We start from the raw sequence: 26,847 nt of genomic DNA on the forward strand, positions 1-26,847 counted from the left end.
ACTGCCTTTTTGCATTTACGCAATATCTCTAAAATCAGAAAGGTCTTGTCTCAGAGTGATGCTGAAAAACTAATTCATGCATTTATTTCCTCTAGGCTGGACTATTGTAATTCATTATTATCAGGTTGTCCTAAAAGTTCCCTAAAAAGCCTTCAGTTGGTTCAGAATGCTGCAGCTAGAGTACTGACGGGGACTAGCAGGAGAGAGCATATCTCACCCGTGTTGGCCTCCCTTCATTGGCTTCCTGTTAATGCTAGAATAGAATTTAAAATTCTTCTTCTTACTTAGTATTCTCAGTATTGTTTCTGCTTCCTTTTCCCATGTATTTTTAATGTATAGTGTTGATGTTTTTTTGTAGGCCTCTAAGCACGCATATATTCTAGATAGCCTCTTCGTATAGGATTTGCCTTTGTAGGCATCAATAAAGATGTTAACAATATCTTGATAGTTGTTTTCTAATGTTTTAACATTTTTATTAAAATGATGTCTGAGCTGCAAATATCTGAAAAAGTCTCGCTTGTCGAGATCAAATTTTTCCTGCAGTTGCTGGAAACTTTCAAGGTCAGATCCAGAAGAGATTACACCGTATGAAGTAATGCCTTTTTTGGTCCATTCTTTAAATCTAAAGTCAAGCTGTGCTGGTCTAAAATCCATATCGTGTTCAATCCATTTTAGTAATCGTGTTCCTCTCTCAAAAAGGGGATTACGGAGCTCTCTGAGCCAGATGCTGAGGGGGGCTCGAGTGTAAGTGCATAACTTTTCTGAATGTTTAGTGATAAGGTGTTTTTCACCCAACAGAGCTTGAAGGGGAATGTCAAATTGACTCAATTCTAGCTCCTTCCATTTTGCATCATACCCGTCTTCACACCAGTACACCGCATACTGCAATTGTGTTGCTCTATAATAATTTCTCAAGCATGGGAGTGACAATCCTCCTTTAATTCTTGGTAGTTGTAAAGTTTTATAGCGTACCCTCGGTTTTTTGTTCCGCCATATAAACCTAGAGATGGTTCGGTCCCACTCGTTGAACTGTTTACTAGGGATTTCCAATGTTAAGGATTGGAAAAGGAATAACGTTTGGGGTAAGACAATCATCCCTATAATTTATATTCGGTTATATAAGTCAAGTGTTAAGGGGGCCCATCTGTCCAAATCATTTTTCATTTTGTTAGTCATAGTGCCATAATTTGCTTCATATATTTTGTTTAGATTTATAGTGATATTAATGCCTAAATATTTCATGATTTTTGTTTTCCATTTAAATTTGTACAGTTTACTTATATCCTCTCTGGGTGCGTAATTGAAGCATAATGTCTGAGTTTTTTCTATGTTTAATTTATAACACGAGTAGAGCCCTAATTGATAGAAACTGGACATAAGATTAGGTAGACTGGCATCGGGGTCAGATAAGGTCACCAAGACATCATCGGCATATAGACATATTTTGTATTCTCTTCCCTTAAATACAATTCCCTTAATTCCTGGATCCTCCCTAATTTTTTGGGCAAGTGGCTCTATGAAAAGTGCAAAGAGAATGGGACTCAGTGGGCATCCTTGCCAGCATCCTCGTTCCAGGGGAATTGCTCCTGAGAGGCCGCCATTTATTTTAAATCCGGGCGACTGGCAAGTTATATATTGCTTCCAGACAATTTATAATTGTATTGTTAAAGCCAAAACGTTGGTAGGACCAAATATAAATATTCCCAACGTACAGTATCAAAGGCTTTTTTCAGCATCGAAACTAATTGCTAAAGATTTCATATTACTCTTACTCATAATGTCGGTAAGGTGTAGTGCTCGCCTTACATTATCCTGTGTACGTCTGCTTTTAATAAATCCTGTCTGGTCCGTATCAGTCAGTTCAGGGATAATATTTTCTAGTCTGCTAACAATTATTGAAGTAAAAATGTTATAGTCTGTGTTTAAAACAGAGATGGGTCGATATGAACTGCATTCCGTTTAGTTTTTTCCTGGTTTTGGTATGACATATATTATTGCTTGTTTCCAGGATGGTGGTGTCTCGCCTCCTTTAAGCACATGGTTAAGACAGTTTAGCAGTAAAGGTGTTATGGACTTCCTAAAAGTCTTATAACATTCAGCGGGTAGTCCATCTCCACCTGGTGCCTTGCTTGCTTTCAGTTCTGAGATGGCTTTATCAAACTCCGCTTGTGTTATATCAGCAGTTATCTGTTTTTGTTCTACGCCAATTGAGGGAAGGTCCAGAGAATCTAAAAACTGCTTTACTAACGGGAGTTCGGTTAGTTCAGGTTGACTATATAAATTTCTATAGTATATTTCAAATGATTTATGTAATTCATCTGGGTTTTTAATTTTAAAGATGGATCTGTCCAGTTGTTGTTTTTTAAGTCGCCAGGCCAGTATTTTTTTTGCTCAAGGTCCATTTTCATAATAAGTTTGTTTACTATATTTGAGTTTAAGTTCCACCTTGTGGTTGAGTTTCCTATTTAATTCTGCTTTTATGGTTGCAATTTGCTGTAGTAGATTAGGGTCTTTGGTCTCTATATGCTTTTGCTCTAATGTGTTTAGCTGTTTTGTCAAGTGATCAAGTTGCTCAGATTTTTCCTTTTTCTTGATGCCCACATAATGATTTTTCCTCGCAGGACAGCTTTTGCAGCGTCCCAAAGGATGCTTGGGGACATTTCCGTGCTGTTGTTAAATTTATTTTTTTATTATCATTTAACAGGGATGTGTTGAATCTCCATATCGATGTCTTAGGTTGGACATCTAAATATAGTTTCAAGTATACTCCAGAGTGGTCTGACACATCCCTGATGCCAGTTTTACAATCTAAGACTCTGTGCCTGTCTGTTCTGAATAAAAAAAAAAAATCAATTCGTGAGTAGACGGCATGGGGGTGAGAGAAAAAGGTGAACTCCCTAGCCATTGGGTGACATTCCCTCCACACATCACATAGGCCAGTCCTTTTAATCATTTTTTTAATATACATTGATTCAAGAGTTAATTTTTTTTAAAGGGTTTGAGGAGTCAAGGGAGGGATGTAGTTGTGCATTCCAGTCCCCTCCACATATCAAGATACCTGAGGTTTCTGCCACTATGAGATCGAATATTCTATCAATTAATATTTTTCGTGTCCTGGGGGTCTGTATACATTAAGTAAAGTTACTTCATTTGAGTCTATCGTTCCCTTCACCAGAACAAACTGCCCTTCTTTGTCCGTGATCTGTTTGGATAACTGGAAGTCTACTTTATCTGCAATTAATATTGCAACGCCCCTTGTATGCCTATTTGTATGGGAAGAATAAAATGTCTTTTTAAACCCCATTTTTTAAAATTTCTCATGGTCCTTCTTTGTTAGATGAGTTTCTTGCCAGAAAATGATGTGTTGCTGTTCCCTCTTCATCTTAGCTATGAGTTTTCCTCTTTTGATTGGATTCTGTAACCCGTGAACATTAAGAGTTATAATCTTATATTGCCGTTGAAGTTGTTACCTCTAACTTACACATCCAGGGTGACCCTAACATTTGAACATGGATAGAACTCAAAAACAAGAAACTTATGACTTGTGAACAAACAGAAAAAAATAATAAAGATTCAAGTTCCAAAACAAAGTGACTCAATATAGAGTCTTGGTTGAAGAGAAAAGTCCCCAGATGATGGGGGGTCTCTCCAGTGCAAGCTGACATAACTCAGTAATGAGTATTCGCTCAGTGCACAATCAGAGCCTCTAAACCGGCTCCCAAGACGGTCGGGTATCGTAAACTATTTATAGCAGTCAGCAACGTATATTGTATTAACATTGGGGGGGAGGGGGGGCTAAATGAGAAATGGTTATCATGTCTGACAGTGTCTTTTCACGAGTATAGATCTACGCTGGATCAGATCGGTGTTTTGCAGATGTGAAATCTGGCGCCATCTGGTGGTCCGTGACTCGTACGGGATGTTGCCTCAGCAGAGTTCTGGTTCTGGGTACAATGCGATCGCTCCTCGTTAGGTTTGGACAACAAAACGCCATCAGGGCACAACAGAGGTTCATCACAGACGTCACTCCTCCTTTAGACAGTCCTCACAGCCTGAGAGAAAGTGTGATCGTGATCGGTCGTGAGCTCACTGAATCGGCGCTCACTTTGCCATTGTTTACTGCTGGCACTGCAGTGCATTCTGGGAAGTGTAGGCACCCGCCAGAGGCATCATGGGAATCGCTGAAACACCAAATGATCGTAAATCTTACTGCAGAGATGTTAAATATGTATATAAGTGGTGTTTATCTCGGGGACGAGGCCGTGTCCCCAGCATCATAACGAAATCCGCTGAGTTTTTTCCGTGCTCTCTCTCCACGAGCACCCGGGTTCTGTCGTTTGGCCCCCACCTTCTCCCAGGACAGTTTATCCAGTCTCTCCATCGGCGCTGTTGTGTGGGGGGTCGTCATTAGTGTTATGGTCAGATGTGAGGCCCCTCTTCCTGAGATCCAATAAGGCATCAGCTGCGCTGTTATATGTGACTGTGCCACCGTCGAAAAACACACGGAGCTTAGCTGGCGGCGGGGTTTGAAAGCGGAGCCCTTTTTCTTTCAGCAGTTGTTGTGTGGGCCGCCAGAAGAGGAGGTACTGCTGGCCCACCACCAGTGGGCGCCCTGCCTGAAGTGTGGGCTTCAGGCATGAGAGGGCGCTGCCGCCACGGACACAGCCGGGGGTGACAGCTGTCACTCATTATCTCTTGACAGCTGTCACCCCATCTACTGTACATCATCTCACTCCATAAAGACCAGACGTCATCTCCACCTCGTTGCCGAGATATCGTACTTCTTTGGAGGTAATAGACTCAGCCGTTTGTGTTTTGCAATATATCTGTATATTGTGAGTGTTTGCAGGAGTACCGGTTCCTCTTTCTGTGGAAGCTGAGTGAGTGCAGGACGGCACTCTTTTCCCCTGAGGAATCACTGCGGTACTCTACAGAATATTGAGTGAGAGGTGGAGGTGGCATTCCCACCGTTGTTGTTACGGGGTGTACACACACCCACACTTGACTGTCTTTGTTCTTCACCAGCAGTACCAGATCCGACAGTCGGGGACGGTGATCACCTGGGAATTCGGGACTTGGCGGCTCCAGTATTCACCAGGTTCAGTGGCGGCGGAAATCGTGTGGTTCCGGCTCTTCTCAGGACAGACGTCTTCTATCCTCGAGCCTGCCCACACGTCACCTTTGTGGATTGACTGTAATCATATTCTGAGATTGTCTGTATGTTCGTTGTGCACCTTCACAACATTAAATTGTTATTTTTTGGCTCATCTATTGACTGTTCATTTGCGCCCCCTGTTGTGGGTCCGTGTCTCTACACTTTCACAACAGCAGTGTTCTGATTGGAGCGTAAGCTCTCCTCTTCTTTTGAGTCTCCGCCGGGTAGTCCTGGTCAAAGTATATGCGCTGCTGATTGAAGCAAATCTCTCCTTTTTTCCAAGCAGAGCGAAGCACCAAATCCTTGGTTTTGTATGCTAAAAAGTGGATCACCACGGAGGGGGGCTAGCATTCTGCGGTGGTTTAGGACCCAGAGCACGGTGGCAGCGTTGTATAGCTAGGTCAGTATCCTGGAGTGACAATTCAGCCTTAATGAAACTTTCAATAAATCCCAGCAAGTTGTCTCCCTCTGTGTCTTCGGGAATCCCGTATACACGGATATTATTTCTTATCGAGTACGCTTCTAAGTCAGTCAACTTGGCCTGAATCTTATCTTGGTTGCTTGTAGTTTGAGACAGCACCTCTCTCGCCACCGCGGTCCACTCCTCCATTTCTGCTATGCGTTGTAGCGACTCCTCCGCCCTGTCCTTGGTCTCTTTCATGTCAGCCATGATTTCGTTTAGCTTTCCATTAACCTCCTCCCTAAAATTATTTAAGTCTCTCTTCATGTCACAGGAGAGGTTATCATGAAAGCAGCTTAGTTCTTCTTTCACATCTGAACGGATAGCTAAAATCTCTTTGTGGATAGCTCCGATGCTAACTTGCAGCCCCTCCATAGCCATGTGTTGGTCAAATGCCTCCTCGTCGGTCTTTTCTTTCGAGTCCTTTTCGCCAGTTTCCTGTATCTGGCTCGGTTTACGGTTACTTTTTGTTGTCTTTCCCTTTTTCCTCATAAGTATATGGATTCCAGAAGGTTAATACAGCTCTAGCGTAGGGAAGTTAGCCGACCGTGTTGGGAGCACTTGTTCAGCACGTCTGCTCACCTCAGCGCCATACCGGAAGTCCCCCTGATTTAAATCTCTTATCAAAGTGTATATCGCCGAAACCCGTTTTTTCTGAAAGGGCTCGAGCTCCAAGATGCTGTCTAATTGGCTTTTAGGTGGCAGGTAAGGAAACGAGGGGAACACTTTCTTAGCAAAACTGCGTACTTGGATATATCTAAAGAAATGAGTGTTGCATAAATTGTGGTCTTTCCTGAGTGTCTCAAATGAGGAGAATGTGTCATTTGTAAACAAGTCACTGAAAAATGTCAATCCCTTTCCATGCCAATTTTGAAATGTACTATCCAACACAGACGTGGGGAAGAAGGGATTGTTTGATAATGTAAAAAACCAACTGGCCTGTTTTAATCCAAAATGTCTCCTGAACTGGAGCCCAACCACTGGATTTCTTATTTCTATTTTATGACTATATGGCAGCGGGGAGGTGAGTATTGCTAGTGGGTAACTTAATAATTCCATTTCTGCCCATTATATGCCCTGTTTATTTTTATATGTAAATACCCAATGTAAAAGTTTTACAATGTTTGCCACCCAGTAATAGAGAATAAAGCTTGGCAGTTGGACACCCCCTGATTCTTTAGGCACCTCCAAATATATTTTCTTCATTCTGGGGTTAGAATTATTCCAAATAAATGACGCAATTAGCCTATGTAGCTGCTGAAATGTTATCTTTGGTATAAATACTGGAATCATCTGAAAGAGATAGAGAAATCGGGGTAGCACTGTCATCTTCACAATGTTTATTCGGTCCACTAAAGAAATTGGCAGTGCTGACCACCTTCTAAAATCTTGAGTCGTGCTGTCTAGTAATGTCTTAAAATTATTATTGTACTGACCTCGTATCGAGCGAGTAATTTTGACTCCTAGATACGTAAACTCATTTTGTTCCAGTTTGAATGGGAAAATAGAATAGTTATCTATATCATTAATGGGGAAAAGCAAGCTCTTTGAATAATTTAATTTATAACCTGACAGACCAAGTCCATTCAGAATATGTAGTAATTTCAGTATAGAGTCTGCTGGGTGAGATATATAAGTATGTATGTATATACTGTATATACAATGAGGAAAATAAGTATTTGAACACCCTGTGATTTTGCAAGTTCTCCCACTTAGAAATCATGGAGGGGTCTGAAATTTTCATCTTAGGTGCATGTCCACTGTGAGAGACATAATCTAAAAAAAAAAAAAAAAAATCTGGAAATCACAATGTATGATTTTTTAAAATAATTTATTTGTATGTTACTGCTGCAAATAAGTATTTGAACACCTGTGAAAATCAATGTTAATATTTGGTACAGTAGCCTTTGTTTGCAGTTCCAGAGGTCAAACATTTCCTGTAGTTTTTCACCAGGTTTTCACACACTGCACCAGGGATTTTGGTCCACTCCTCCATACAGATCTTCTCTAGATCTTTCAGGTTTGGAGTTTCAGCTCCCTCCAAAGATTTTCTATTGAGTTCAGGTCTGGAGACTGTCCAGGCCACTCCAGGACCTTGAAGTGCTTCTTACGGAGCCCCTCCTTAGTTGCCCTGGCTGTGTGTTTGGGGTCATTGTCATGCTGGAAGACCCAGCCATGACCCATCTTCAATGCTCTTACTGAGGGGAATCTCGCAATACATGACCCCATCCATCCTCCCTTCAATACGGTGCAGTGGTCCTGTCCCCTTTGCAGAAGAGCACCCCCAGAGTATGATGTTTCCACCCCCATGCTTCACGGTTGGGATGGTTTTCTTGGGGTTGTTCTCATCCTCTAAACATGGTAAGTGGAGTTGATTCCAAAAAGCTCTATTCTGGTCTCATCTGACCACATGACCTTCTCCCATGCCTCCTCTGGATCATCCAGATGGTCACTGGTGAACTTCAAACGGGCCTGGACATGTGCTGGCTTGAGCAGGGGGACCTTGCTGCCCTGCAGGATTTTAAACCATGACAGCATCATGTGTTACTAATGTAATTGTGACTGTGGTCCTGGCTCTCTTCAGGTCATTGACCAGGTCCTCCTGTGTAGTTCTGAGCTTTCTCAGAATCATCCTTACCCCACAAAGATCTTGCATGGAATCCCAGACCGAGGGAGATGACAGTCATCTTGTATTTCTTCCACTTTCTAATAAATAACAGTTGTTGTCTTCTACCAAGCTGCTTGCCTGTTGTCCTGTAGTCCATCCCAGCCTTGTGCAGGTCTACAGTTTTGTCTCTGGTGTCCTTAGACAGCTCTTTGGTCTCGGTTATGGTGGACAGGTTGGAGTGTGATTAATCGAGTGTAATTGAGAATAAGAGGGCTTTTTAAAGAAAAATTAACAGGTCTGTGTGAGCCAGAATTCTTGCTGGTCCGTAGGTGTTCAAATACTTATTTGCAGCAGTAACATACAAATAAATTATTAAAAAAATCATACATTGTGATTTCCGGACTTTTTTTTGGTTATGTCTCTCACAGTGGACATGCACCTAAGATGAAAATTTCAGACCCCTCCATGATTTCTAAGTGGGAGAACTTGCAAAACCGCAGGGTGTTCAAATAATTATTTTCCTCACTGTATGTGTGTGTGTGTGTATATATATATATATATATATATATATATATATATATATATATATATATATATCAAAAGGTCGTCGGCGTAAAGCAGCACCTTATGGGATTTGCCTCCCCAAGTGATTCCTTTAATATTGTCCTCTGCTGTCAGAGCTCTTGCGAGCGACTCAGTCGCCAGGTCAAAGAGATAAGGAGAGAGACTACAGCCTTGCCTATAGAGTTGGAAATAATGAGAAACTGTAGTGTTTGTCCGTACTGCAGCTGTTGGGGAGCTATATAGAATTTTGATCCAGATGAAGGATCAAGACAACAAAAAGATATTGCCATTTGACACGGTCAGATGCCAGCATCTAAGGATATCACAACCTCTGACTGTTCTGAGTGGGGTGTATACAATATGTTAATTAGACGTTGCATATTATAGAAGGACTGTCTGCCCGGTATAAAACCAGTTTGTTCAGGGTTAATAATATTAGGAAGGACAGTTTCAATGCGCGTAGCTAGGATCTTTGTCAGGATTTTATAATCACAATTCATTAGGCTTACCAGGCAATATGAGGTGCATAAGGTGGAGTCTTTGTCCTTTTTTAATAAAACTGAAATAGTTGCCTGTGTCATAGTCTGCGACAATCTCTGTTGATCAAATATCTCTTGATATAATGATTTAAGTATTGGTGCCAATTTCAATGTAAACTCTTCATCTACTTCAATAGGGACACCATCCGGGCCGGGTGCTTTGTTACTCTGCATGGATTTTATCGCCTGTATTACCTCCACTGTTGATATTTCTCTGTCCATATGCACTTGGTCCTCTGGTGCTATTTCTGGAACAGCCAAGCTGTCCAGAAAGTTGTTGAATTGAGACGGATCTCTGTTTGATTCTGAGCTGTAAAGATTGGAATAAAATTGTTTCAACTGACTATTGATGTCATCAGGGTTGGTGGATTTTACCCCTGTTGACATGCTTATTTTGGGGATAGTAAATGCTATCCCCAAAATAAGCATGGAAAGCCTCCCAGATGGTGGTTAGTTCATCACACCTCCGTAGTGATATTATTTTCCAAAAACATGGAAAGGGATTGATATTTTTCTTGTTTACAAATGACACATTCTCCTCATTTGAGACACTCAGGAAAGACCACAATTTATGCAACACTCTTGGCTTTGGATTGTCTGATTTGATGGGCTAACAGTTTTCTCTCCATGTTCATAGAATGTTTGTTTTGATTTGAAAAATGACTTCTGTTTATTTAATAGATAGGTTATCAAATTCTGTTTTTAATAATAATTTCTTCTTATAGAGCTCCTTTGTTGGAAAGTTAGCGTATAAATGATCTGTTTCAGCTATACTATGTGACAGGTCTGTTAATCATTGTTTAAGTTTCTTCCCCTGGTATGCTGAGTATGAGATGATCCGGCCTCTAAGGTACGCTATAAGAGTCTTCCAGACGGTGGTTAGTTGCACCTCCCGAGTGATATTAATTTCCAAAAACTTATCTATTCGTTGTGAAAGGAATTTTTTTAATGAGTCTTTGGTTAGCAACAGGGGGTCAAACCGCCAGGTGCGTCAGGGTCTTGGGCATCTGTGAAAGCTTATGTCTAGCTGTACCGGGCCGTGATCAGGTATGACAATCCTTCTGCCGAGAAGACAAAAGTCTGTCCTTGTGTATGAATGATGTACTGGGGAAAAAAACAAATTTTGCTTCATCGTTGGGTTTTCTTTTCTCCAGGCATCAAAAAGTGCAAAGGATTCAGCAAAAAAGACTTAATAACAGCGCCTGCCTTTGAAATCTTACTATTGGGCCTTGGGTTTCCAGATAAGGGTCCAACACACAATTAAAATCTCCCCACAATATCAACTGGTGATCATTCAGATATGGGATGGCTGCTATAAAATTGGAAAAGAAAAGAGGATTGTCCCAGTTTGGACCATATACATTTGCTAGTACCAGTTGAGTGCGTACAGATCCCCTGTCACTATCACGTCTTCCCGTCGAGTCAGAGATGGTCTACAGTGGGATGAAAGGGATACCTTTCCTTACTAAGATGTTTGTCCTATCCAGGCTTTCTTTAGCTTTACGTGCTCCGTTGTTCGGAGTTGTGTTTCCTGTAGAAATATAATGTCAGAGTTCAAAGATTTTAAGTGTGCAAAAACTCTGCTGCGTTTCACTGGGTTATGCATCCCCTTTATGTTCCAGCTCAAAAAACGAGTGTTGCCCACATTCTGCGTATTAGACATCATTTACCATAAAACAGAATAAGTGTATACAAAACAAAATTGCCCATACTGATCTACTAATTCCCTAGAGATCACACTCCTCATCATTAGTATAACAAAGCCAATAACCATCTATAAACCCAATAAGCCAACCAGGGCGAACAATTTTCTTATCTAGGTTGCTTCACAAACAACTCAAAATATTTAGGTTTGTGGGGGGTTTTTTCCCTCTTAACATCTACCTCCTAATACTCTGGACTGCAAAATCATTCCTTTTCAGTGACCCCATGTGGCCTTTGTGTTTTTAAGAAAAACTTTATTTTTTGTTTTTGTAATTTATTTGGGAACTAATAACTTTTAAATAAAACTGGAAATAGGTACATATAAATGAGCATTAGCTCATAGGTTTTGTTTTTTTTTTTTCATTAGATTTATTTCATTTTCATTATTTTATATAATAATAGTAATAATAATAATATAGTAATATAATAATAATTGATTAATTAATTAACTTATTATATATATTTATATCATCATTAATATGTTATTGCTCACCAGCACCCCCTATTTTTTTATGCATTGTTTATTTTGGAATGGGGGGTATTTTCCTGTATTCTGTGCTTGACACGTTTTGTGAGTTTGTTACTTAAGTGGTGCTCAGGTTTTTTTTTGTTTTTTTTTTTCTGTTGTTGCCGACCGAATGGCTGCCCCTGCCTTCATTGTGCCTTCACTGTTCATGCATCTGAGACTTACTCTGAGTCTGACTCTCTGAGTCTGACTCTCTACACCCAAAGTGGTCAAAGGGAATAATGTGATTATTAGCCATCAGATGAGAAATTAAAACCTCTTATATCATTATAAAGTCAGTTTGAAGCAGAAACGAGGTGATAATTGGTGAATCGCTACTGGTGCTCTGAAATGACGTAGGCGTAGCAGCACGTCAGATGGGCTGCTGTGGCGCTGTGATCGCTTCCACGTCTTTTATGATGAAATAATGCTGAATTTATGTGGAAATGATTGTTGTAGAAAAGCTTCAGATATCTGTTGCTGAGATAGATGATGACTAGGGGCAGATTGAAGCAGAAACAAAGTGATAATCAGTGAACCGCGGCTGGCTGTCAGAAATGACGCATGCGCACTGAAGACAGGGGTACTGATTTTTTAGGGGGGACCGTTTGGCCTGTCTCCTGCAGCATTTAAAAATTGTTTGAAATGTTTGTGTGTGCAGTGTGATGGCCGGCCCATTCCCCTCCCCAGTCTGCAGGGCATCGCCGTACTCAACATCCCGAGCTACGCCGGTGGTACCAACTTTTGGGGAGGAACCAAAGAGGACGACGTAAGAACCTTTCTGTGTGTTTTTTAGCCTGGAGGATGATTGACATTGTTTAGTTTTGTTTATCAACCTCCTCCAATCACAGCTTTGTGTTTTGCTTTTTGATCTCTCATGACAACAGTAGGTCACAGGGTCATGTGACCAGTTGTGTCACTTGGAAGGATTGGTGAGGAAGGTTACATTTTTCTGTGCACTCATTCAGTACTCAGCTGCACCAAAATGGATAACTGCATCATCATCATCAGCATCATCATCAACTATTTTATATCAGTCACTGCTTGTTCATATATGACCTACTGCATTGAGGTTCGGGGACATACATATAAAAGTAATACTAATCCAATATTTTTGTTGGAAAAGAAGCCACAAGAATTATCTGTAACAAATCACATTGTGAGCCAACAAATCCATTGTTTACATATTCTAAAATTCTGGGACTTGGTTGATTCCATCACAATACAAATTATGTATAAAGTTAAAAATAAACTGCTGCCACAACATGTCCAGGATCTGTTTAAATTGAGGGACTCCAGTTATAATTTGAGAGGAAGTTTATTTTTTGAGAAATGAAGGATCCAGACTACTGCAAAAAGTCACTGTGTTTCTGTTAAAGGTGTCCTGACAATATTAAAATACTTGGTACTTTAGTTGGTTTTAAAAGACATTACAAGAGTAATAAAATTGCTTGCTGTAGTTGAAGACTTAGGTCTATTGATTTAGTTAATAATTTCATGTTTGTGTGTTGTGTGCCAGTGTTTGTCTGGTTCTGTTTTGTAAACTGAGCTCATTGACTAATTTTGAACTTTTTTGTTTGGTATTTGTCATCATGGGTGTGTGTGTACATGTAGGTATGTATGCATGTGTATATATCTGTGTGTGTGTGTGTGTGTGTGTGTGTGTATGTGTATATATATATATATATATATATATATATATATATATATGTACAGTAGTGTTCAGAATAATAGTAGTGCTATGTGACTAAAAAGATTAATCCAGGTTTTGAGTATATTTCTTATTGTTATATGGGAAACAAGGTACCAGTAGATTCAGTAGATTCTCACAAATCCAACAAGACCAAGCATTCATGATATGCACACTTTTAAGGCTATGAAATTGGGCTATTAGTAAAAAAAAAAGTAGAAAAGAGGGTGTTCACAATAATAGTAGTGTGGCATTCAGTCAGTTTGTCAGTTTTGTGGAACAAACAGGTGTGAATCAGGTGTCCCCTATTTAAGGATGAAGCCAGCACCTGTTGAACATGTTTTTCTCTTTGAAAGCCTGAGGAAAATGGGACGTCCAAGACATTGTTCAGAAGAACAGCGTAGTTTGATTAAAAAGTTGATTGGAGAGGGGAAAACCTATATGCAGGCTGTTCATCTACAATGATCTCCAATGCTTTAAAATGGACAAAAAAACAGAAGCTGTGTGAAGCTAATTTATTTGCAAGAATCCCCTGCAAAGTCCCTCTGTTAAATAAAAGACGTGCAGAAGAGGTTACAGTTTGCCAAAGAACACATCAACTGGCCTAAAGAGAAATGGAGGAATATTTTGTGGATTGATGAGAGTAAAATTGTTCTTTTTGGGTCCAAGGGCCGCAGACAGTTTGTGAGACGACCCCCAAACTCTGAATTCAAGCCACAGTTCACAGTGAAGACAGTGAAGCATGGTGGTGCAAGCATCATGATATGGGCATGTTTCTCCTACTATGGTGTTGGGCCTATATATCGCATACCAGGTATCATGGATCAGTTTGGATATGTCAGAATACTTGAAGAGGTCATGTTGCCTTATGCTGAAGAGGACATGCCCTTGAAATGGGTGTTTCAACAAGACAATGACCCCAAGCACACTAGTAAACCAGCAAAATCTTGGTTCCAAACCAACAAAATTAATGCCTCGCAGATGTGAAGAAATCATGAAAGACTGTGTGTGTATAGATATGTATTTATAAAATTGTGTTTGTGTGCATGCATGTATATATGTGCGTATGTATTTCTTATTTATTTAGTATAAGTGGTGGGTATTTCTAAGCTTTACTTCTGCCCTCACCCTTTGGCCACTCGGGAACATTGTAGAGTTGTTTTATGAGGTTTTCTTTGTTGTTATTGTTGAACTGTGTGCCGAATAAATTCATTCATTCATTCATCATCATTTTTGGGGCAGTGACTCTGCCTGACCCAGAGGGGATGAGTCACCTGCAGAATTAATCTTCCACAGTGACTCAGTGTTTATGTCAAATTTAAGATGTGAGTCAAATATATGGGGCTCGTTTCAACCTGATCTCCAGCAATGTGATCAGCTGAGGACTCAGTGTCATTTTTCCTGAAGGTCATGAGGTTTGGACACAGATCAAAGACGGTCGTCATCACACCACTTGTCGGCGTCGGGAGGCTTGCAGCTGTGGTCTCACTCTGCCCCCTGGAGGAGCAACAGCAGTGCGACGTCTTCTGAAAACTTCACAAGAAAGCTGTTTTCTTTCACAGACCCAGAACTGTTAGTGTCTCTTATAAAAAGAGCAGAAAGCGAGGGTGTAGAACTAAAAGCCACCGTGTTCTGTCTATTAAAACAGAAAACACATCTTTCTGTGAGGCTGCAGCTCATTAAAATCTGCTGAAATGCTGACGTGGGATTTCGGTTTCTGCAGGTGTTTGTACATGTGATCAAGGATTAAGACACTTGTTACACGAGTAAGCAAAGTGAAGTGCATCATGTTTGCCCTCAACCTGAGAGAGAAGTGCTTCCTTTAAAATCTTAAGATTTTTCAGGCCCACAGAAGTGAGTACAGCAGGCCTAAGTTAACTCGGGTTCCTCAGTTTTTTGACCTGAGGAATGCGGATTGTAGTGGAGGATTTCCACAGCGTTGGAACCTGTCAGCTGTCCACACACATTAGAAACAGCAGTGTGTTCCACAAACGACGTCTCGGCCTGAATGGAACGCTGACCTCATTCAGCCTGGCTGAGGTTTGCTGAGATATCCAAATAATCTGGGAAACTTTGGCCGGCTTTTGGAAGATTTGACCACAGTGTCAAACAGGAGCTTTGGATTATGCTTGTTTGTGTTAATTGGTGTGAACTTTGTCATCTCACAGATTATCTGTGCATCTGTCATCTCGTCTGTCTGTCTCTCTCAGACCTTCACTGCTCCATCGTTTGATGATAAGATTCTGGAAGTGGTGGCGGTGTTTGGCAGCATGCAAATGGCTGTGTCCCGGGTCATCAACCTGCAGCATCACCGCATCGCTCAGGTCTGTCACTGTGTCTTGGTGTCTATCTGTTTACCTGTCCGCCGCCGTGATGGTCTTCTTTCCTGTGCCAGTGTCGTACAGTGAAGATCACCATCCTGGGTGATGAAGGTGTTCCGGTGCAGGTGGATGGAGAGGCATGGATCCAGCCACCAGGCTACATTAAGATCATCCACAAAAACCGAACTCAGACACTGACCAGGGACCGTGTGAGTACCGTATCCTGGATGTAGGACTGAGTGAGTGTGATGAAGGTTTTCTGGAAATTCCTGGAAAGTTACGTGGTGAACATTTCCAAGTTATTTTTGATACCAGAGTCTATTAAGGTACATTACTGCCACCAACTGTTCGGTTTGCAAATGTGGCAAAGCGGACAAGTCATGAGACAATTGGAAATCACGAATGAACGTGATAAGTCAGAATGTTTCTGTGCAGGCTCTCAGTTATACTTCTGACACCGCCATGGGAATTTCACGCAGGGAATTCTCCAGTTTGAATAACTTCACTCAAGACACACAGGTTTGTTGCAAAGATAGACAGGGCAGGTGGTTCACAATACAGAAATAATAATAATGACTTGGATTTCTATAGCGCCTTTCATGATACCCAAGCTCACTTCACAAGAGTGGGAGGAGGGAGGTAGAGGGCGGGGGAGGGGGGATTAGGGTGGATAGGCAAGAGAGAAGAGGTGTGTTTTGAGGAGCTTTTGGAACTGTGTCATAGAAGTGGTGGAACGGATGAGAGGGGGCAGGCTGTTCCAGAGGTTTGGGCAGTTACACAGAAAGCCTTATCTCCAAAGGTTCTGAGTCTGGTGCAGGGAGTGGAGAGTATGTCGTCGTTGGTGGAGTGCTGGGGCCGTGGCTGGGAGTAGGGGTGGAGGAGGTCGGTGATGTACTTTGGTGGCATTGAGTTGAGTGATTTTTAGGTGAGGAGGAGGATTATGTAGCTGATGCGTTCTTTGACTGGGAGCCAGTGTAGTTTCTTGAGGATGGGGGTGCTGCCAGGGCTTGGTGTGAGTTAGCACCCTGACAGCTGAGTTGTGGACATACTGCAATCTGTCTAGGGCCTTGTTAGGCAGCTCAGACAGGACACCATTGCAGTAGTCCAGACGGGAGGTGATGAAGGTTGGATAAGTGTTTATCCCTGACTGAGTTGGTGAGTGATGGCCGGCGTCTTGAAATGTTACGCAGGTGGAAGAAGGCAGATTTGGTGATGCTCTTAATATGGCAACTTCATGAGTGTGTGGAGTCCAGAATGACACCTGGGTTCTGCACTTCAGATGTTGGGGAGGTGGTGCAGCCATCAGTGACCAGGGTGAGGTCTCCAACCTTCTTGAGCAGTGGTGCTGGGGCCACCAGCCTAAGCTCTGTCTTGTTGGTGTCAAGTTTCAGTAGGTTGGTGGTCATCCAAGTTTCGATATCCTGTAGACAGCTGTTGAGTTGTATTTAGGGATGGGTATTGATAAGAGTTTATCGATATCGATGCCATTATCAATTCTGCTTATCGATCGGATTCCTTATTGATTCCCTTATTGATACCTCTTGTGAATTTTGTACTAAAAGTAGGCTTTACAGGTTTTCTATGTATTTTATTGAGTCTTAAAGTAAATAAATAGGAAATTGGTCACTGTATCCTTGATCTCTGGACATAAATAAAACGGTGTTTCACTTTGAAGTTATTAATTCCAACTGGATTCTATTGTTCTAACTGGACTCGGCAGAGAGCCGCGGAGCGTTTGGAGCTGTGTGAACAGAACGGAGGACGATTCTCATTTCAAGAGTCCCAGTTAGTGACTTTAATCCGCACAAAAGTGACTCACGATTTCACATATTCAGGGATGAAAGTGGTGAAAAACAAAAAAAACCTGAAACCCAAAATTACCACCCACATGAAAATGTTTGAATTCTAGAAGCTCTGAAATGCAATCTGGGACTATTCCAGACAATAAACTGCAGTGAGTGCAGCATCCATTTAGTGAGAAAAAACCCAACTTTCCTTATTCAAATTCATTCCAGTAGGATTCTGCTCTTACTAGGATGCAGCAGTTTTCTAGTTTGGCAGATAGTTCTGGAGGAAATCACTGAAGAAATTAACAAACTGAAAATATGGTTTGACCGAAACAAACTTAAACTTAAATAAGACAGGGATGAAATGGAGGTGTGAGAGTCACTAGGTGTTCACAGGAAACACTTATTTATTTCTGTATGTATGTATGTATTTATTTATGTATGTTCATTGTTAGTTGGTTTTATATTTTCTGTTGTGTTTTTAGTCAGGTTCTTTTTGTCTCTTTCTCTAAAATTGTATATAATCATTAGATTAGTTATTATTACTATTATTGTTGTGCTTACTATTATTATTAATATATAAACAAAATAAATTTAAAAAATATTACAAATTTGTAATACATTTGACTCTTTTACGACAACGCTTGACAGCTGCAACTGCTTAATGCTAACTAACATTGAAAATGCCATAGACATGCTAACGTGTTAGCATTGGTCCCGTTTTTTTTTTTTTTTTTTTTTTACTTTTTTTATTTCTTACAAGTATATATACAGAACAGAACAGTAGTCAAACATTATGGGATCAGCTCACAAGGGACAGGAGGAATTACAGTTTCAGATCACATTTTCATTTATATAAGTGAAGAGAAATAAAAAATAAATAAAATCCATTCAAATGTTAATGTCTTTGTTTATATAACTTATCCATTTGCGCCATTTCCTATTATAATCTTCTTTTTTAGTCTCAAACAATAAGTCATTTTTTCCATCACACAAATTTCCTGTACTATATCCAACCATTCTTTTTGTCTAGGTGGGTCTGAGGAAAGCCACTTTCTTGTTATGGCCTTCCTGGCAGCCGTAAGAAGAATTTTTACCAGATAATTATCCTCTTTCACTACTACTTTATCTATATTTTCCAAATACAGGGTGGAACAGTCCTTGGAAACCCTATATCCAAGCACACCATTTATCACAGTGTTCACGTCATCCCAAAACGGTTCTATTTTAGGGCAACACCAGAAGATGTGTGTGGTTTGCATTTATTTGACCACATTGCCTCCAGCATGATTGCTGTTTTAACAATTGTTTGCTTTTTAAATTTGGTGTAATAAAAAAACTTGTTAAATTTTTCCAATTAAATTCTCTCCATGTCAGTGAATTTGTGGATGTCTGTTGAGTTGTGCACGTGTGATACCATTCCTCTTCTTTGATTGTGATATTTAGCTCTTTTTCCCACTTGTGCTTTATGTATAATGTTGTTTTATTCTGACATTCCATTATGCTGTGGTATATTACTGATATAACCCTAGATATTTTTTGGTTATATGCATTAACCATCACTTCTATCACTGGGTTCATTTCTTCTGGTGTGGCCCTCTTCACCTCTTTATTGTAATATTCCCTCAATTGAAAATATCTAAACAAGTCTTGATTCTTAAGTGCAAATCTTTTCTTTAAGTCTTCAAAACTCCTTAATTCTCCATTCTCTGTGGCAGTACAAAATGCAGTCATTCCATTTTTCTTCCATTCTTTAAATGTTGAGTCATACAGCCCAGGTCTAAATTCACCATCCAATGTTATCCATTTTATAATTTTAGCCCCTTTTTCAGTTTAAGTTGTCTGGTAAGAGTAAACCACATTTCCGGTGTAAATATTGTTATTGGATCAATCAGATTCCTAATATGGCCAGGGATTGTTTTTTCTCTCAAGAGTGTTTGGATGTGATAGTCAGGGATGTATGTCTCAACCTCTTTCCATCTTGCTATATAATTTTCATCACACCAGTTAACTAGTGGTCGAAGCTGAACTGCATAAAAATATATCTTAAAGTTTGGGAGTGCCATTCCACCTTTATTCTTTGGCAATTGGAGCGTAGTGTATTTAACTCTGGCTTTCCTCCCTCCCCAAATAAACCTAGATACGAATTTATCCCATTCTATAAATTGTTTTGGTGGAATATCTATTGGTAGGGATTGAAATAAATACAGTAACCTTGGTAAAATATTCATTTTCACTATATTTATCTTACTACTAAAATCCAGTGGGTAAGTAGACCATCGTTCCATGTCCTTTTTTATATTTTGATTTATGTAGTTGTAATTAGCCCCATACAGATTTGAGATATTTTTGGTTATATATACCCCTAAGTATTTAATCTGTTTTGACTCCCATTTGACTCCATATTTATGTTTGATTTGTATTGAGGGGGTGTAATTAAATGAGAGAATCTGGGTTTTTGCAAGATTTAATTTGTATCCTGCATAATAATTGAATTTTTCTATAATTTCCATCATTCGCAGGAAGGAGGTATCTACATCTGATAAGTAAAGCACTATATCATCCGCAAAGAGGCCAATTTTTGTTCCCTATTTCCAACAGTTATACCCTTCAGTTCCGTATCCTGGCAGATTGCTTGTGCCAATGGTTCTATATAAATGGTGAACAATGTGGGGCTAAGACAACATCCCTGTCTCGTTCCTCTACCCAGTACGAATCTCTCAGTTAATGATCCATTCACCTTTACCCTTGCAGTAGGTTGTTGATAAATTTCCTTAATACAATTAATTGATTCTTCAGTGAAGCCAAATTTTTCCTAGTGTTTGGTATAAAAAAAAAATCCCAATTTATTCTATCAAATGCCTTTTCTGCATCGAGGCTTATCTTAGCTGCATTGTAGCTTTCTTTTGAATTTTATGTATGACGTGTAGCATTCTTCTAATGTTGTCTTGTGTTTGTCGGCCAGATATAAATCCTGTTTGATCTTCCTCAATTTAGTCTGGCATGAACTTTTCAAATCATTTACAGATAATTGAAGTGTATAATTTATAGTCCACATTTAGAATTGATATGGGTCTGTAATTACTACAATTTTCCTTATCTTTGTTTTCTTTAAGGATTAAAGTTATAATTGCCTCTTTCCATGATGGGGGTATCTTACCTTCTTTCATAATCCAGTTAAAAGTCCTAAGTAGAAGTGGACTCAGTTCATTTTGGAACACTTTATACCACTCTACAGGAAAGCCATTACTACCTGGGGCTTTATTTGTTCTTAACCTACCTATTGCCTTCTGTATCTCCTCCAGTGATATTTCTGATGTAACTATCTTATTTTGTTTCTCTCCAATACTAGGTAGATCAAGTGTATTTAAAAATCTCTCATTAATTTAGTATCTACCGTCGATGTTTGTGTATATAGTTTTTTATAATACTCCCTGAAGATATGTTCTATTTCTTTTGGCTCGGTCATCAGTTTGTTTGTATTAGGATCTTTTATTTTATGAATTGTATTATCATCTTGCTGTTTTCGTAATCTCCAGGCGAGTAGTTTAGTGGATTTAGGGCCCAATTCAAAATATGCCTGTTGTGTGAATCTTGCTTTTTTTCTCTATCTCTTGACCCAATATCTCATCTATGCGTCTCTTCAAAACTTGTACTTGTTCGTAAATTTTCTGATCCTTATTTTTCCCATATATCTGTTACGATTCTTTCAAATCTGAGATTAATTTTTTATGTTTCTGTTCTGATTTTCTTCAAATAAGTCATCCTCGCAATTAATCTCCCTCGTATTACAGCTTTGAGAGAGTCCCATATTATTGATGGATCTACCATACCATTGTCATTTTCTTTTAGGAATCTCTCAATTTCAGATTTAATGTCCTCAACTATTGTTTTTTATCATTTAGTATCCCCATATTTAGTCGCCACACTGTTTCCTTCTTTTTACTCTCAATTTGAATAGCTAAATATATTGCATTATGATCCGAAACATCTGCTACCCAAATTTTAGAATCTATTACCCTATAACAATCTGCTTTCTGTGTGAAGAAAGTCTATCCTAGAGTGGACGGAATGTGGCATCGAATAATGTGTATAATCTTTCTCTAGAGGGTGGAGGTTTCTCCAGATGTCCACCAGTCCCAATTCTGCACAAAATGTATTGAGTAGTTTTGTTAAATGATTTTTAGTCTTCTTTTTGCTTGTTGTATCCAGATTGTGATTTAATATCACATTCATATCCCCTCCACATATACAGATTCCCTTAGTTTCCATTGCAGTGATATCAAATAGGGACTTAAAGAAATGTTTGTTACTTTCAGGTGGGGCATAAATGTTCACTAGTGTCATTAGATTATTTTCCACTTTACCCTTTAGTATGCTATATCTTCCCTCTTTGTCTTTTATTTCTTTCAGGTATTCAAATTTAACAGAGTTTGAAATCAAGATTGCTACCCCTCTTTTGCGTTTACCTCTGTATGAACTATAATAAGTATGTTTATAACCAAATCCCTTTAGTTTCTCATGTTCTTGTGTTGTTAGATGTGTTTCTTGTAAAAAAAAGTAATCTGCATCTTTTCTTTTTTTAATTTTGTCATTACTTTGGCTCTTTTAATTGGATTACCTAGACCATTAACATTTAGAGACATCAACTTAAGTCCATGGCCTTGAGTCATTTAGTTTGATGTGAGCATTTTCACTGCATCCCCTTAATTTAACAACAAAACTGCAGTATTTCCCCTGAAGCCATACTGTATACATAACAAACACTAACAGCTCTAAGAACTCGAGCAAAGGAACATTACCTAAATAACTACCTGACTTCCAAAAGCAGGTGAACACCTTCCACACTACAATTGTGGGTTGAGGGAGCTGTCCCAGATAGGGCCCCTCTGTAGTAAGGTCTGGACTTAGCCAATAACTCTTACTCATCAACATCCTAAAAGAACTTTCCTATGTAACTGCCGATCATTCATAACAATTAGGACAAACTAATATGCGGACAGTTTAGAGGAGTGCAATAAGTCTTAAACCAAATTATTAATTTTCAGTCTTATTCTTTTCGATTTTATTACTCCAAATTATTATTGGTCATATTGGTCATTATTATCATTGGTCCCATTTTTAAGTTAGAAAATACATCTATCAACTGTTTCAGAAGACCATAACAGGTCGGTTTAACATCTTCTTTGTCTTTCAGCTGTTCCCGTTAGGGGTCGCCACAGCAGATTAATCGTTTCCATCTCACCCTGTCCTCTGTATCTTCCTCTGTCACACCAACCACCTGCATGTCCTCTCTCAGCACATCCATGAACCTCCTCTTTGGTCTTCCTCTTCTCCTCCTGCCTGGTGGCTCCATCCTCAGCATCCTTCTCCCTATATACCCTGGGTCCCTCCTCTGCACATGTCCAAACCATCTCAATCTCGCCTCTCTGACTTTGTCTCCAAACCGTCCCACCTGAGCTGTCCCTCTGATATGTTCATTCCTAATCTTGTCCATTCTTGTCACTCCCAAAGAGAATCTCAACATCTTCAGCTCTGCCACCTCCAGCTCTGCCTCCTGTCTTTTTGTTAGTGCCACTGTCTCTAAACCGTACAACATAGCTGGTCTCACTACTGTTTTGTAAACTTTCACCTTCACTCTTGCTGATATTCTTCGGTCACAAATCACTCCTGCCACCTTTCTCCACCCACTCCACCCTGCCTGCACTCTCTTCTTCACCTCTCTACCACACTCTCCATTACTTTGAACAGTTGACCCCAAATATTTAAACTCATCTACTTTCACCACTTCTACTCCTTGTAACTGCACTATTCCACTGGGCTCCCTCTCATTCACACACATGTACTCAGTCTTGCTTCTACTGACTTTCATTCCCCTTCTCTCCAAAGCATATCTCCACTTCTCCAGACTAGACTCAACTTGCTCTCTACTCTCTCTACAGATCACAATGTCATCTGCAAACATCATAGTCCATGGGGACTCCTGTCTGATCTCATCTGTCAACCTGTTCATCACCACTGCAAACAAGAAAGGACTCAGAGCTGATCCTTGGTGTAATCCCACCTCCACTTTGAATGAGTCTGTTATTCCGACTGCGCATCTCACCGCTGTCACACTATTCTTGTACATGTCCTGCACTACCCTAACGTACTTCTCTGCCACTCCAGACTTCCTCATACAATGCCACAACTTTTCTCTTGGCACCCTATCATAAGCTTTTTCTAAGTCCACAAACACACAATGTAACTCTTTCTGTCCTTCTCTGTACTTTTCCAGCAGTATTCTCAGAGCAAACATTGCATCTGTAGTGCTCTTTCTCGGCATGAAACCATATTGCTGCTCACAGATCTTCACCTGTTTTCTAAGCCTCGCTTCTACTAGCTTCTACTACTCTTTCCCGTAACTTCATGCTGTGGCTGATCAGCTTTATGCCTCTGTAGTTACTGCAGCTCTGCACATCACCCTTGTTCTTGAAAATAGGAACCAGCACACTTCGTCTCCACTCCTCAGGCATCCTCTCACTTTCCAAGATTTTATTAAACAATCTGGTTAGAAACTCTACTGCCATCTCTCCTAGACATTTCCATGCCTCCATTGGAATGTCATCTGGACCAACTGCCTTTCCACTCTTCATCCTCTTCATAGCTGCCCTCACTTCTTCCTTGCTAATCTCTTTTACTTCCTGATTTACTCTCACCACATCATCCAGCCTTTTCTCTCGCTCATTTTCTTTATTCATCAACTCTGCAAAATATTCCCTCCACCTTCTCAGCACACACTCCTCACTTGTCAGCACATTACCATGTGCATCTTTTACCATCCTAACCTGCTGCACATCCTTTCCAGCTCTGTCCCTTTGTCGTGCCAATCGGTACAAGTCCTTTTCTCCTTCCTTACTGTTCAACTTCTTGTACAGCTCGTAATATGCCTTTTCCTTTGCTTTTGCCACTTCTCTTCTCGCCTTACGCCGCATCTCCTTGTACTCCTGTCTACTTTCTTCGTCTCTCCGACTATCCCAAAACTTTTTCACCAACCTCTTTCTCCTTATGCTTTCCTGGACCTCTTCATTCCACCACCAAGTCTCCTTGTCTTCCTTCCACTGTCCAGATGTCATACCCAGTACTGCCCTAGCTGTCTCCCTCACCACATCTGCAGTACTTTTCCAGTTGTCCAAAATTGCTTCCCCTCCAACTAGTGCTTCTCTCACCTGCTCGCTAAATTTCACACAACAGTCTTCCTCCTTCAGCTTCCACCATCTGATCCTTTGTTGAGCTCTCACTCACTTCTTCTTCTTTACCTCTAAAGTCATCCTACAAACAACCATCGTATGCTGTCTAGTGACACTCTCTCCTGCTACCACCTTACAGTCTGTGATTTCTTTTAGCTTGCATCTCCTATAAAGAATGTAGTCCACCTGTGTGCACCTTCCTCCACTCTTATATGTTACCATGTGCTCCTCCCATTTCTTAAAGTAGGTATTCACCACAGCCATTTCCATCCTTTTTGCAAAATCAACTACCATCTGTCCTTCCCCATTCCTATCCTTGATACCATATCTACCCATTACTTTCACATCACCTCTGTTCCCTTCACCAACATGCCCATTGAAGTCTGCTCCTATCACCACTCTTTCATGCTTGGGCACACTCTCCACCACCTCATCTAACACACTCCAGAAATCTTCTTTCTCCTTCATCTCACAACCTACCTGTGGGGCATATGCACTGATGATATTCATCATCACCCCTTCAATTTCCAACTTCACACTCATCACCCTGTCAGACACTCGCTTAACCTCCAACACACTTTTAACATACTCTTCCTTTAAAATGACCCCAACACCATTTCTCTTCCTGTCCTCACCATGGTACAACAACTTGTACCCACCGCCGATGCTCCTGCTCTTACTTCCCTTCCACTTGGTCTCTTGCACACACAATATGTCTACCTTTCTCCTCTCCATCATATCAGCCAGCTCTCTCCCTTTACAGTCATACTACCAACATTCAAAGTCCCCACTCTCATTTCCACCCTTCTAGTTTTCTTCTTCTCCCGCTGTTCGTGGCAACGTTTTCCTCCTCTTCTTCATCGTCTTCGCCCAGCAGTAGCCCAATTTCCACCGGCACCCTGTTGGGCAATAGCACCGGTGGCGGACGTTGTTAACCCGGGCCGCGACCGATCCGGTATGGGAATTCGATTCTGAGTCTGCCCTTCCTGACGCAACCCTCCTCATTTATCCGGGCTTGGGACCGGCACTCAGAATGTACTGGCTGCACACCCCATGTGGCTGAGTTAGGTCGGTTTAACATAAAAAAGGTAAATAATACTCACAGTCATATGCTCTTTAGGGTTTTAGCGGGGGAAAGCGAAAGAAAAAAATTAATCAACGAAGCAATGATCGAAGCACTGCTTCGGTCTGCGAATCACTGCTTCGATTGGTTCAAGGTTCAAAGCAAAGCCGCGCTGCAGAAAAGTTTATTACAGACCACTGCAGGGTCTGTAATCAGTGTAGAGAAATGATCATTTTTTTCTGACAAACACCCCCCAAAAACAATGGCCACTCTGAAGGACCGATAAGGGAATCGTTAAGTAAAAAGGTTATTGATGTCGGAATCATTTCTTAACGATAGTCGAAAGGAACCGGTTCTCGATACCCATCCCTAGTTGTATTGGTGGGAGTTGCAAGGAGGGCTTGGTGCTGATATGCAGTTGAGTGCCGTCAGCATAACAGTGAAAACTGAGTCCATGGTTGCGGATGGTCTGACCAAGGGGGAGCAAGTAGATGGTAAAGAGTAAGGGACCAAGGACAGATCCCTGGGGGATGCCATGGTTAACTGCTGCAATGGTGGAGTTGGAGCCTTGCAAAGTGATGTATTGTTTTCAGTTAGAGAGGTAGGACTGGAACCATTAGGGTGAAGTATCAGTAAGGCAGATGAGCTCGGAGAGATGGGAGATGAGGATGGAATGGAAAATGGTATCTAAGGCAGCGGAGAGGTCTAGGAGGATGAGGATGGAGACGAGGCCATTATATGCAGCAATCAAGAGGTTGTTTGTGATTTTGATCAGAACAGTTTCAGTGCTATGATGGGGTCTGAAGCTGGATTGGAGGGGTTCAAAGAGCTCATGGTGGGACATGTGGTGTTCTAGCTGGGCAGCCACTGCTCTTTCCAAGATCTTACTCGGGAATGGTTTATTATACAAAGCGCTTTGGACACACCAACGAACAGCATACAGCAAGTGTCTGAGTGTGTGTGTGTGTGTGTGTGTGTGTGTGTGTGTGTGTGTGTGTGTGTGTGTGTGTGTATGAATCAGCACTTAGAGTGCACCCTTATGTACACATGTCAGGACGGTGTTCGTGCACAAGTAATCATGAGCTCATCTCCTTAAACTGATACTGGTAGTTATCTGAAAATGACTTCATCTGGAAACAGGCTATGGAGAGACGAATTTCCACAAAAAATGTTTTGTCTCAATGCTGCAGTTAAGCCGCGGTCCCACCGAATAATGAAGGAT

At 40.6% G+C, this 26,847-nt stretch overlaps 1 protein-coding gene across 4 annotated transcripts in view; it reads left to right on the top strand.

The window, feature by feature from the left end:
• The window catches only part of LOC117509345 (diacylglycerol kinase delta-like), a 275,606-nt gene that overhangs the window by 160,623 nt on the left and 88,136 nt on the right, over positions 1-26,847 (top strand). For all 4 annotated transcript variants that reach the window (XM_034169013.1, XM_034169012.1, XM_034169014.1 and 1 more), the window contains 3 exons: positions 12,197-12,304; positions 15,436-15,549; positions 15,621-15,755. In XM_034169013.1, the coding sequence (XP_034024904.1) occupies positions 12,197-12,304; positions 15,436-15,549; positions 15,621-15,755 (357 nt within the window). The remainder of the gene's footprint in view (positions 1-12,196; positions 12,305-15,435; positions 15,550-15,620; positions 15,756-26,847) is intronic.

The sequence above is a fragment of the Thalassophryne amazonica genome, chromosome 4, assembly GCF_902500255.1.
Source record: "Thalassophryne amazonica chromosome 4, fThaAma1.1, whole genome shotgun sequence".
Lineage (NCBI taxonomy): Eukaryota > Metazoa > Chordata > Actinopteri > Batrachoidiformes > Batrachoididae > Thalassophryne > Thalassophryne amazonica.